This window comes from Gracilinanus agilis, chromosome 3, assembly GCF_016433145.1.
Source record: "Gracilinanus agilis isolate LMUSP501 chromosome 3, AgileGrace, whole genome shotgun sequence".
NCBI classification, from domain to species: Eukaryota; Metazoa; Chordata; class Mammalia; order Didelphimorphia; family Didelphidae; genus Gracilinanus; species Gracilinanus agilis.
Genome location: NC_058132.1, coordinates 363926828 through 363940924, shown reverse-complemented (window position 1 = coordinate 363940924; position 14097 = coordinate 363926828). Strand labels below are relative to the sequence as shown.

General features: G+C 35.8%; 1 protein-coding gene across 1 annotated transcript in view; it reads right to left on the bottom strand.

Annotated features, from left to right (window-relative positions):
* Positions 1-9945, bottom strand: part of CBLB (Cbl proto-oncogene B) — a 223101-nt gene extending 213156 nt beyond the window's left edge. The window contains exons 1-2 of the mRNA XM_044670113.1: positions 9901-9945; positions 9047-9248 (exon numbers count right to left, since the gene is read on the bottom strand). Of these exons, the coding sequence (XP_044526048.1) occupies positions 9047-9214 (168 nt within the window). The 5' untranslated portion in view covers positions 9215-9248; positions 9901-9945. The remainder of the gene's footprint in view (positions 1-9046; positions 9249-9900) is intronic.
* Positions 9946-14097: the final 4152 nt, after the last annotated feature.

Below are 14097 nucleotides of genomic sequence, written 5' to 3'. Positions count from 1 at the left end.
CAGGAATAAGAGGGTGAGAAAAGAAATTGAACATCAGCCCTACCCACCACAATGCCAATGCCTGGGGGGGTAGATGCTTAGCCTACCTAGAATAGTTCTAGCTCTGAATTTTTACACTTTAATGGCTTCTCGTTCATAACCTAAGAAATTTCACAGAAGTATAAAAGAGCTGTAAAGTAGCCTTGAAAATCACCTAATTTAATCCCCTCACTTTATGGATGTAGAAACCGAAATCCAGTGGGGCAAAGTGACTTGTCCACAGTCATACCACTAATTCAGTGATAGGGCTTGGATTGAAGTTCAAGGTCAATGAACTTTTCACTACATTAATCGGAAAAAGTCTATAACGGGCAGCTGGGTAGCTCAGTGGATCAAGAGCCAGGACTAGAGACAGGAGGGTGCTAAATTTAAATCTGACCTCATATACTTCCTAACTGTGTGACCCTGGGTCAGTCACTTAACTCCCATTGCCTAGCCCTTACTCTGATTCTGCTTTGGAACCAATGCATAGTATTGATTCTAAGGCAGAAGATAAGGGTTTTTTGTTCTGTTATGTTTTTTAAGTCTATAATAAACCCAAAATGTAAACTTATCTTGTGACATACCAAGAACAAACTTGAAAGAAAAGGCCTAATTTCAAATCACATGTACTAATATACAATAGGGATCTTCTACAATAAAGGAAGAATTCAAATAAAATAGTTCAGCAAAAAGGATTGCAATTTATGACAGACTCCATTCACATAGAAATTGCAAGAATAGTCTTTAATAGAATAATGCCTTTCTAACAAACCAATTCAAAAGGAAATGATCAGAAGAAAACATGATTTTATAAAAATAGTATATTCCAAAATATCCAGTTCACAAAGTTACATGCAACATATATCCTCTCTAATTACTTTATATTTCTTTTGTTCAATCTAAATTCCATAAGGATATTAGTTATTAAAAAAGAAAGGTCTTTTCCAGTCAATAATAATTGCTGAAAAAATAACATTACTATACCACGTGAGGATGAACAAACATTGTCCTTCCCTGGTAGTCTAAATGATCAAACATTTAACTAATAATTTTACTAGCATTTAGGAAGTAATTATAGTCATAACCTCATAAAAAATTTAAAGCTGAAATGAGTCTTAGAAACAATTTACTCCATATTCTTAATTTTATATAGGAGGAAATGAAAAGTCTGAGAGATGAAGATTTGGCCATGGTCACATAGTTCAGTAACATACAGCTCAGGCTATTTGACTCCCCCAAAACTCTCCATTAAACCAATCTGCCTCTCTTTCTGTGTTTTTTTTTTTTGTCACGTCAATTTTATTCCAAATTTTCTAAAGTCCTCTCTGTAGAGCCACATTTTCCCCCTGATTCATAAACATAAGCCAGTTATATTGTACCAGAGCAAAAATATAAAGATAGATCTTAGACAAAAATGACATGATTTATAAGAAATATAAGAAATTTTAGAAGCTTTTAAGAGAAACTTTCTTAGCATACAGAAAACATTTCTTAAAAACATTTTAAATGTTTCCTGATTTATACCTCAATTAAAATTCCTAGCCAAAGGCCAATAAAATGTTAAATCTGCTAATATATTCCTAGCAAAACAAGATTCAACATACTCTATCCCCCAAAATTTCATTGAAACAAACTAAAATTTACAGAGAGAGCAAAGACATTCTATCTGTAAAATTATAATTAAGCCTTGATATAAAAAAATACCTAATTAACAAAAGATTTGGTTGTACTGTGTGGGTAAATCCTGTGATATATTTCACAAAAACACAAGGATCAACTTTTCTCAAAGGCAAACAACATGATTCTACTGTATGAGCCATCACTGAAATAAAAATATTAATAGTTATTCTGTGCATTTTGTACCAAGCTTAGTACAATGCTAGTTTGACATTGTCTCTGCTCTATAAGAGCTTTCCATGTAAATCAGAAAACACAAAATACAAAGGGCCTACAAACACATTTTTTCAACACTAACTACAAAGTGTTCACTATGAATGGATAACCTTTTTTAAACATGAGAATTACACATTCGGATAAGAAAGAACAAGGAAGAATATAACCACCCCAACTCCCTTCCATTTTCAAAGAAGGCATGTAAAGGAAACAAGATATAATATTAGCACCTTACATGCAAAATGGAATCAGGCAAAATTAGAAGCAGAAGTATAATGATGATAAAGAAAAACGTACATAACTTCAAAGATAATTCACACTTAGAAAACACATTCTTCAATCAACCCTGTGATATACATGTAGTATAAAATATGATCACCATTTTATATACAAGGAAATTGAAGGCTGAAGATGATGAGTTGTTAGTCATACAACTAGTAAATGTCAAATCCTTATTCCATGTCCAGCACTGTTTCCACTGTACCCTGATTATACAAGACCAAATATTTGAGTGATTCTCCCTTCCAAGAGAGGAAGAATACCTAACTGGCAGGAAGATTACAGCTCTATGATTTAAGCTTTGTTGAAATATACAAAAAAATTGATATTTACAAGACTAAATTTTAAATGGAATGAATATGGTTTTAATTTTATTCTAGGAATGAAAAGACATGATTTTATAGGAAGGGAGAGGAAAACCCTTTTGCTGTGATCATACTGAAGTCAAGATTTAATGAATCACATCCTGGAATCTAAGGTCTACAGGACTGGACACTTTCATCAAACAATCTCCTAATTCCAATCAGAGTGAGGATCAAAAACAGAATTCTTTCCACTCAAACCATGCTAGCTTCCATCAGCATATGCTACAACTCAAGGAACCCAATAGTGTGTAAAGCAAGCTGGAAATCTTGTCCCTCTGCTCAAGATCAAAAAGACTTCCAAAATCTCTCTGATCCCTAAAGCTTCTCTGAAATGTCCAAATTTCTTAAAAGTTTGTCATGTTTCTACACTAGAAAACAAGGGGTCCAAGGTTTCCCAACATAGATCAGGTTTGCTAGTCTCACAGTGTGTATGCATATTCAGCTTCTATTGGTTTCATAAGGCTCTTCAGAAAGGGATAATGCTAAGAAGGACCTATAAGCACCTCCTCTGAATATAGATTTGGATCTGTCTGGCAAGATAAAGGTTCTCAAAGTTTGTATGTCAACTAAGAAATGCAATGTGAAGGACTTTATCACCAGTCATTTAATAAGAACTGGAATAATGTCATTTTATAAAATTTTAGTTGCTTTTCTAAGACAGTGAGAAAGGCCAAGTATCTAATAATACTTATGATCCCATTTATGAGAATATTCCCTCTGCATTGCAGATGATGTCCTATCCTTGTTCAGTGAAATACATTTTAACACCAAAATGGATTCTGTAGGATTTGGGTATAATAAGTTAGATGGCCCATTAAATTGAATCCCATTTAAATATTTACTATGCCAAAATACTGTAAAATTCATTAAAGTATTTTAGATGTGTTTCTTTGATAAGAGAAAAACTAATGTGCATTTTAATTTGTAATATCGGTATTTTAACTCTTCTTTGGGAATTACAATACAGATTTTTATAATGTTCTACAACATATAGATAAAATTTCACCTAATGGAGTAGAAATTGACTTCTTGATTATTTAACTTCTCAATGTCTGATCTTTTAAAATATCTTCTATTCATCCTGTAATAAGCTATTTTAAACCCTTGATTTAAAATGTCACCAACATAGATATCCCTGGTATAATCTTTCTAGAGAGCAACTGCTCAGTACACAAGTAATAATATAAGTTTCAGCTTTTCCAGCAGAAATATAACTGACCATAACCCCTGAGGTTTTCTTACTTTTTATTGACTTTTATTTTTACATAATTTCCATATATCTCCTTTCCCAATAATGTGCCTAATAAGCCACTATAACAAAGATTTTAAATAATCTTTTTATTTTTAAAGATTAAAGAAAAAATGGTTCAAAAATAAGAAAATAATATATTGCATAGAATAAACAATATTGTATACACATGGTCCCCCCCACCTATGCAAAGGGGGAAAGTGGAAGAAGAGAAGGAATGCATTTTTCAACTATTTCTAAAGGCCTTAGCTTTTGACACTGCAATATTCTGTTTGGAAACATACCCAAGGAAGAAATTAAAAAGAATAAAATGAACTACTAATTCATAGATTTGTATAAGTGCATTATAAACACTTAAATATTTTGTAAAATTTGTAGAACTGTATTAAAATTTGTAAAATTATATTATAAACAATGAAAAATGGGGAAAAAATTAAATGTCCACAGTTTAGAATTGCAAACAAATCATAATATATCTGTATTACAAGAAGTCATAAATTATCATGAATAAATGAGACATAGGAAATAATGGTGAGCCCCCTATGTGAAAGAATTCTAACTAAAAAAAATAGAACCAGACATTAATAAGATTATTAACAAGTGATATCTATATATTTATGTTTTTATTTAAAATAGTTTAGAGATCAATGTCCATTGACTTTTTTTTCTCTTTCTGCAAAATTGCTTAGGCTCAAAAGAATTATAAAGGTCATTAACTTAAAAGTTTAATAACAATGTCTGGATTGCAGTATGTGAAATAACTGGAAGATCGGAGTAGGGGGATCTTTCTTCTGCAGAACAAAACAGTGACAAGAGTCAAGAGGCTATCTGTTGACTATGGCCATCATTACCTGTACCATTTATTTAATTAGAATTTTAAGTATAAAACTTACAGAATAATTCCCGAAGCAGCTCCTTTATTAAAATCTGAATGAGAACCATTACAACTTTAAGTTACAGGTCACCACAATCTAGAATCAGTTCACTTTGCCCAGAATTACAAATACAACCTTGTTTTATTAAGTTATTTTCCAACCCTACTCCCACCCCAACTCATACAGCTCCCAAACACCCTTACTTCAACAAGGTCTTATGGTTCTGTTTATGACAGTAAACACTGATTTCCAGAAAGTAAAAATGGATTGGAGAAAGAGTTATTCTTTTTACCCTGTACCAAAAGTACAAATGTTTCTGAACTAGACCTTAGAAATTAAAAAATGTTAACTCTTAAAGCCAAGTCCCCAAAACAATACTTAAGAGATCAAGCAGAAGCTAATCCTAGAAGAAAAACACACCATTCCACCAAAGAACAGAGAGTAGAAAACCCATAAACAAATGTCTTTGAAGACTTAATTTTGGCTATATTTCTCACATTAAAGTTTTAAGAATGAGAAACAAACTGGCTAAATGTAGTAAAAATGAGAAGGTGGAAAGCAATCCTCTGTTATTTTCATAATAAATGTTTTTGTAATTAAAAAATGTGACTTTATAAAACTGACAAATATAGCCGCAGAAAATGTAAATTCACATTACACTCTGCTTTTCAGTATCAATTAATAAGTTTTGCATTTATTGAGCAGCCATCCATGACAACACAGTGCATTTAGCATCTATTAAATGGAAAATTGCTTCTCCCACTTTCCATCATCTGGGTTAAGACTCCTAAGAGAACCATGATATAGAAATGTACTATCAATAAATGATCATACTTACTATCCTGATTAGCAATTATTTCCTTGCTCTAACCTCAGCTTTTCTAACAGAAAGATGATAATGTCTCCTCTGAAAAGCTGACAATGGTCAGCCAAAAGCTATGCTTACAAGTGCCTAAATTGTGGCCATGATATGAAGCCCTAGGTACTGTTTAACTGATTAAGCCAGCTGTGGCCCCCAAATCCCCAGGGGGTAGGTAGCCTTGCAACAGACTCAGTTTTCCAGTAGTCCTTTAACTTAACAAGATTCAACACTGGCACTTTGGAGACCAGTTCAAATAATACTGAACCACTAGATAAGCAGCATGCTTTGGCTCAACCAGATCTTTCCTAACTAGTAAGACCCCAACATCACATCATTCTATTTACTCTGTCCCTAAGAGCAGTATTATTTGATATATGCATGAAAGAAGTTACCTGTCTCTTCCCAACAACCTTTTCCCAATTATACCATATATAAAATTTTCTAACAATTCCCATCCTATAATGACAAATGAAGACAGCTGCTCTCATCTCTGCTACTTGAGCATCTTTCAAAAGGTTATTACAGTTTACTTTGCTAAAATAAGTCTCATGTACTCGAAGGTGTTCTGAATTACTGGGTCAGTAGAACAGTAAACTTACATTCATTCACTCTACAAAGTTTAGACACAATACATAGTTTAGTTCAGTACACTCCCCATACCTTAAGATTGATCAATTATCTAAAGCTAATTAAATTTAGATTTTTTTGCTTCAGGGGGAAAAAAATTAACTGTACAGATAGGTTTTCTTTTCAAATCGCTCTCCAGAGAACTGAAAAGAAACTCTTCTTCTCTGTAACTATGATGCTAACTATATACTCTTGCTGCTACTTTACCAAACAGTTAGGTAATGTATCAAGGGATTAACTTTTGGACTAACAGTCAAGTTTCTGATGTAATCACCAAGACAATGTTGATATTATAAACCACTTCCTTTACCACTGACAAATAAGAGAAAATAAATACCTGTGTATTCCTCTTGTACTGCATAAAATGAAATAACACTACCAATTAGTAATTATAAATATGTTGATAGTACTGTGTTGTCTCCTTCATAAGCCACAGAATAGTCTTTAATCTAACAATTTATATAAATTCTCCTCAAGAAAAGCCCATGGGCACAATTACAGGAACAATTTTTGAACATAATAGAAAACCTACAGAGAAAGCAATGTGGAGAAATTAGGCAACAGCATTCATCAAGTTACTGAAGTGAAGCTAACTCTACAAAAGGCCTAAGAGGTAAAAACAAACAATTACAGATGCTTGCCTTATCATATAGGAAAGTGCCAGTTTCTAATCAGTGCTTAAAATTAAATAAAACCATAACAGCATTTTTAATGTTTCAAAAGCAGAATCTTTACAGTAACTATAACTGCTCTACTTCCTATAAAAAAAAATCTATGTAATAATGACCCAAGTTTCGGTTCACCTCAACTGACTTCTAAATGTGTCATCTTAGACCACTCTAAGAACAAAGGAAAGAAAATTAATAATTTTATAACATCTGACACATTCACTAGAAGTCACATAATCTGGACACCTAGTCTTCATAAAGCGTGATTCCAACTTGAACTCTTGAATTTTGGCTATTACTCTCAATCTCTGATTTAAGCAGTGAAATTGAACTTCAGCTCTTTTAAGTAAAGCTGAAAAATGTTTTGTTTACCAAACATCTTCGGTATGTTCAAGTGCATACTCTTCAATAAGTATTAAATATCCAGATCAAAGTTGAGTTCAAGCAACAGGTTACAAAGTCTTGTTTTGTGTACTTTCATAATAAAATTGATAAAAATTTTAAGAAACTGATACAAGCCTGAATAGGTGATCCTAAAAAGCAAAGGTAAATGTTTTTCCAACAAAAATAGAAACTACTCCATTTACTTACATTCCAATCTAAAACAAAATGTAATAAACCTACATATATATCAAAGGACTGACAACTACCTGTACCTTTTTAACCAAGAGATGAAGTTACTGTTTGTCTGCTGTCTTTACAATATACTTGCACTCAATGACATGTCAAAGCAAAAGGGAAAAGTCTAGAGCTTCTTGGAGGCTTTCGTATACTTCTACAAAGTATCATATTAAGGAATCTAAATCCTAAAATCAAAAAATTTGTCTACTTTACTGATACTTGAGTCAACAGTATATCTACTTTGTTACATGCCAACAAATACCAAGGTTTCTTTCTCAATTAAATGTTCTGACTGGCTTGAAAATCACTTATAGAAAACTTATAAGGTCTTGTAACTATTACAACATAAGCTGGGAGACATCAGTGCTTCAAAAGGTAGGGCTTTTCATTTTGAAATGAAGCTAGCTAAAGTATCATCACATTTATCACAAAATCTTATCTATCATAGGACACTGACATCTAAAATTTCTTGAGCCTATGTTTATAAGTTACCCTGACACATTCTTTAACTTTGTCTGCTCTGCATGAGCTAATATATGACTATATTTCTGTGTGATCTTTCAGTTCATCTGAAAGCAACTTGTAAAAACCACAGAAATATTTGAAACTCTCAGAACCACCACCCCCAACATAAATTTTTCCTTCACAACAAATAATGTGCAATCAAATAGATTTCCTGTTTCACAATGGAATAGTAGATGAAAGAAACTGTAATTTAGCCATTAACAAGAACACAGAACTTTTAAAATGAAGATGTTTTCCAAAGATGAAATGGAAACTATTTCAAATTTTGCTTACTCACTTGAGAGCTAATCTGTGCAATTGTTTCCCAGATAAATAAATGCTCTCCACTTCATGCACAGGATTGTCATAAGAGGGTTTTATAAAATGCTTTGCATAAATTACCTGTTTAAGAGCTCCTCTCCTAATCTAAGGGCAAGACAACCTCATGTAAGTCAGAACAAACATTTCCAAACCATTCTGAGACAAAATGCCAACATTAAGCTGCTTACATATCTGAGCTTTGCATAGCTGAGTTCTCTGGAAGAACTTTGAACCTTAAAGTCAGAAGTAAGATTATCTCATATCAAAACATCAAGCTTTTAAATACATATAAAGCCAAGAAGAAAGGAAAATGTTCAACACAAATTATAAGGCCTCTATCTTCCTTCACAGAACTCAGAACTATATAGAACTGGAAAAAGCTTCTTAGGTTAGATGACCTATCCTAAATCTCATTTGGATGAAAGGATTATGAAATTGGTCTTCTTAAGTCTTGAAATATCAGGGACAGAAGTTGAGTGATTTGTCCAAGGTCATGTAGTCAGGAAGTAGCAAGGCTATGGCTAGAGCCCAGGTTAAGTCAACAGGCATATATTAACCATTTGATAAGTTATCTTAACTTCTAATCAAATACTATATAACACATATAGCAACAACACACAGAAAAATGCTTGACAAATCGATCTTGAGTGCATTGCAAGGCTGAGGGTTGATAAAAAAACTTAGGATCACCAAGTGCCAATTATTGCTCAAGTTGTAAAGGATCCCAAACATTGCATACCTAGTAATGAGTAAATACTCACCACTTTGTCCATGAGCTTCCAAGTCTTCTCAACAGTCCTTCGATCAGCTGCGGCTTGTTTAGGTGGTCCAACTGCATCCTGAATAGCATCAATAATGCCCAGTATGCGTCCTTTCCGGGGGTTTCCTCCTCTGCCACCAGGGTTCCGGCCATTCATCGCATTAGCCATCTGGGATCTCAGCTCTTCAGCTCTTTGGAGAAGACTGAAAACAATTTTTGGAAAAGTTACCAAAAGAGACTCGCATAGTTCTGAAAATTTTTTTCTTACACAAGAAAACTGAATGTGCTAACTCATCCCACCCACCTCCTTCAACAAGAAATGCAGTGGATGGAGTAAAATCGGCCCAAGGTTCAACTTTTAGACAAGGAGAGTCTGAATTTCACACTGGCAGTCTACACAGAGTGGGTGTCAAAGAAGCGACCCAGGCTCTACTTTTAGAAAACTAACAGTTGTGAACAAATATTCCTCACTTTAGAAGGAGGAAAGGCTGGATTACTTTACCCGGCTCAGAACAAAAAGGCAACATAAATACAATCACTTCAAATAGATAAGAACACAATGTTCTTCCCATCTCTTTACCTTAATCCCATCTCTACACAAACAAAAACTAACTGAGCCACAGGGGAAGCATCCTGGGGGCTTCATTTGGGGAAACTCATTTTCATCTTGCAATGATTCCAAGTTGGACAAACCAAAAAAAAATTTTTATACACCTCATATACACCTCTGTGTTTAACAAAGGATTGTAGGATTTGGATTTTATTCCCCAGCTAATAAGAATCTAAAACTCGAAGATATATATACTTCCCCAAATCCCAAATTATCTTTTTTAAACATGTAATGTCAGTAGTTACCTATAAATTAGTTAATAACCAAAGTGGAGGGAGGGTAGGAGGAGTTCTTTCCTTTCTTTTTTAGAGAGAGAGAAACCGAAGGAGGGAAAAAGGAAGAGGAGGGAAGATCACTTCTTCAGATTCAGCCCTCTTCCTCCCATTAGGAAAAAGAAAACAAAACAAGAAAACACACACACACACACACACACACACACACACACACACACACACACACACAGCTTTGTTTCTGGATTAAAAAAAAAAAGAATCACCACTACCCAGCTGCCCCCTCTGCTTTTTATCCACACTCAGGGAGGAGAAAGGTGGAAAGAAGGAAGGACAAAGTATCCTTTCTCCTCCAAGCAACAGAAGCAGCACTTCTCTCGTCTTTGCTCTCTCCTGCCTCCTCTATTATAGCTCAGGCTCAAATCGCTTCCAATGTCCGCAGCTTCTCTCCCTCTCTTTCTCCCCTTACCGCCCCCCCCACGCCCCACTCTGGGGTTCGGGTTATTAAATACCCCTTCTTTTCAAACAGCAGCGGCAGCAGCAACAGCAGCAGCAACAGCAAACTGGGGACTCTCCTCTCTTCCTCCTCCGTAGCTCGTGTCTGGCTGCACCAGGGGCACTTGGCCGGGGAGAAACATTGAGTCTCCCAAATGGAGCCCTTCCTCACCCTCTTTCCCCGCTATAGAGGACTCCGGGGAGGTGGGGGGTGGAGGGGAGGAAGGCACACGCGAGTGCGTGAGGCTACAATATACGCGCACGTCGGGGCGGGGGCCGTAGTGGGGGACAGGAGCACACAGAGTAAAATAAGACAGCAATTCCAAAGGCAAGGAGCTCCTTCCAACCAGCTAGAGGCGAGACGTGGGAAAAAAAAAAAAAAAAAAAAGACAATTTAAGGTTGAAATAAATCCACACCCGCCTCCTGCTTCTCCCCACCCCACCCCACCCCCCTCTCCTAGAAGCCTGGGGACAACCCAGCAGCAGCCAAGGCAGGAGGAGGAGGAGACTACTCAAAGAACACCCCACCCCTCCGTATTTGTCTCTCCCCCTCCCCGGGGTAACCTACACTGAAACACCCTGACGTGTGGAAGAAGAGGAGGGGCCCCGGGACCAGGGAGAGGGAGGAGAGATGAGGCAGAGGGATGAAGTTAACCAATCTTACAAAAGCTTAGCATTGCAGGACAGGAGCCTAGACCAATTGGGAATTAGAGCCCCCTCTTCGCCCCGCCCCCTCCTCCACGTCTATCTAGGGTCCCCAGGGTGGCCAAAGAACCACCTCCCCGCACACATACACACATGACATACACACATACATACATAAACACACATACATGTCCCAAACCTAGAAGAAGGGATGAAAATACGTGATCCATTGAGGAAGTGGGACACGGAAGAGGAAAGGATTCAAACCTCCAGGGAATTGGTCAGAGGGTTAAGGGAGAGATGGGCGTGACAATCTGGAGGGAGAGTAAAAGCCAACTGGGGGATAAGAGGCGGGACTTCCTGCTTTGTCCACCTTCCTAGTCTTTTGTTTCGTAGCAACAGAGGGTGGGAGGTAGTGAATGGCACTTTAGCCTAGGTTAGAGTGGAAAAAGCAGCAGAAACTATGCTTGCTGAGGCAGTCTAGACACTTCTTGCTTTAGTCCTGGCTCTGAGGCGTTAGTTTTGTAGTGGTCAGTATGAGGAAGAGATGGAGCGGGAGTGGGACCCACATTTGGGGATCCCAGCTGGGATAAAGGTAATAGCGTCAAACTGGGCAAGCTATTCCAGTTGGTAGCTCCTGGAAGGAATTGTATCTCATTGTACAGAAGGGAGATCACTTTAACAGTGATCATCCAAAGAAATTGCCTCACATCACATACTAAAATGAAGATTTTTCTTCTGGTATGCCAAAGTGTGGCAAGATTCAAGGCTGAATTAGCCTTTTTTTAATTTCTAAACTTATCTGAAATATCTCTTACCCTTGCAATTCCCAACCTATATTGAGATTTTTAATCTTCCCTCTCCTTCAAGGAATTGCTTCAATTGTTAAGGACTCAAGAGATCACACCCATCCTTTCTGCTTTTTAAATTGGTTTAGGGGAATGTGGGGGGATAGGAATGAATGAATGAATAATTTACTAAAGGCCTCCTCTGTGCAAATCACTGTATTGAACTCAGGGAATACAAAGAGAAAGGTTATGCAGTCCCTGCTCTCAAAGAGCTCATGGTCAAATTGGGAAGATACATATCTTCAAGATTTTTTTTTTATCTTATTTATCTTCTCCATGATATTTATATTCTCAGTATTTTCCATATTCTCCAATTCTTCATCTCCTACATTCTAGATTCAAATGATCTTGTTTTCTCAAAATTTTCCATTCCTGCTAATTCTCCCCTTAGAAGTAGGAGATACTTTAAGGATCTAATCATATACATGAATACATAGCTACCAGCACCCATTATTGTAAGTAGATACTTTCAATCCCTAGGTTCAATAGTTACACAAATTAATTTGAGAGACGTTTATATGAAAATAATTGTCTATAGTAAAATATGTATCCATATTCAAATGGAATAGATATTATATAAGCATAGGCTGCCACTCTTAGAAGTCCTTTAAGCAATGCAGACATCTTCAGAGTAACTCTTGGGTAGTTTGCATCCATTTCAGGACCTGTCCAAAAGGCAGGTTTTAATCCTATATCAAATAGCAAAGTTAAGTAAAATCAAATTTCCCACAAGATAGTTCATAAATTACTGGAGACCATTCTTTGCTACTAGAATGGATTTAGCTATGTATCTGATTTATTAATTCTGTAACTCTTCTACAATCCTTATCTCCCTTACCAAATCAACAGAATAGTACCATTGGCAAAGGTGAAAAAGCAAAAGGTATGATTTAAAGTGACTCCTTTTGAAAATAGGTTGGAAAAAAGGATTTATATTATGTGTAGTTACATCTGGTTTTTCAGTACCTAGAGGAACAGTGACAGTTAGGTTTGCCAGCTAAGTATATTACTCATATGCACACCTGACTCATTGTAGAGTAGGGAAAATATTTGCATGTTATAGCGGATACCACTGCTTTTTATTACATTACGTAATAAAGAAATGGCAGGATGAAGAAATGTCATTGCCTACAGTATCAAGGATTATGTGTCATTGAGAATTTTGGTATTAAATTATAGGCTTTGTTACATGTGTCTCAGGTATATATTGAGAATTGTGTTTTGAGTAAGTACTGCAGGAGTGTCAACTAAATATTACAAAAATAGTATTTTAAGTATTAATATTTAAAAAAATAAACTTTTAATCAGATAGTTGATTTTTTTCTGAAAAATTTTCCAGCTTCTAAGCTGATATTAAGTCTAAGGACCAAAACATTTAAAACTTTTCCCATAATAGGACTGCTTCTGGGAATGGAGGAAGGAAGGGAGAAAAGAACACTGTTCACTTGACCCAGCCTACTTGATGAAGTCACAAAAGGTAGTGGAAAACCAAACAAGATAAGGTCTTAAATTAAGTATAAAGTAGTCCTTTAAATTCTGTATTACATTTAGGAGGTATGATGTAGTTCTCCCCATCAAAAGTGATAAAATTATAGAACAGTGAGCCATTGACTGGCAAAAGATTTGTTTCATTCCTTGCAATAATTTAAAAACCAAAATTTTCACTGAGGAATGACCACTTTATTTTAATTAATAATTACTGACTCTCCCAGAAGTTAAAGCATTCAGAAGACCAAATTGGCTGAATCTACAATGAAGCAGATTAACCTTATTCTTAGAAAATACCCCTCTGCCCCAAAAGACTAAATTTGAAAAAAAGAAATTAAAATTAAAATCTGAAGAACCAGAGGTCCACTCTCAGGCTCCCTAGCTTCCTAAAAACAATCAACTTTCCAGTACTGAAGTACCCTCGCTTCTGCCCCATCAATGAGTTTATGGTACCAGGTGTTTGCCCTTCCCCCTTTCCTAAGATCTATAATAGCATTACACCTTCAGAAGTTCAGCAGAAATTCCAGGACCAGGCTTCTGAGCATCTTCCCAGATTAATGTCTGCTTCAATTAAAAACCCTTATTATAACTACTTTGGTAGTTCTGTATTTTGCAGACACACAGGAGTAAGTTGGGCCAAAGGTGGCTCTGAGGAGTCTGACCTTTGACAGCAAAGAAGAGAGAAAAGTAACAATTCATAATAATTCCAGTGATTTTACCATAATGAGGTGGCAAA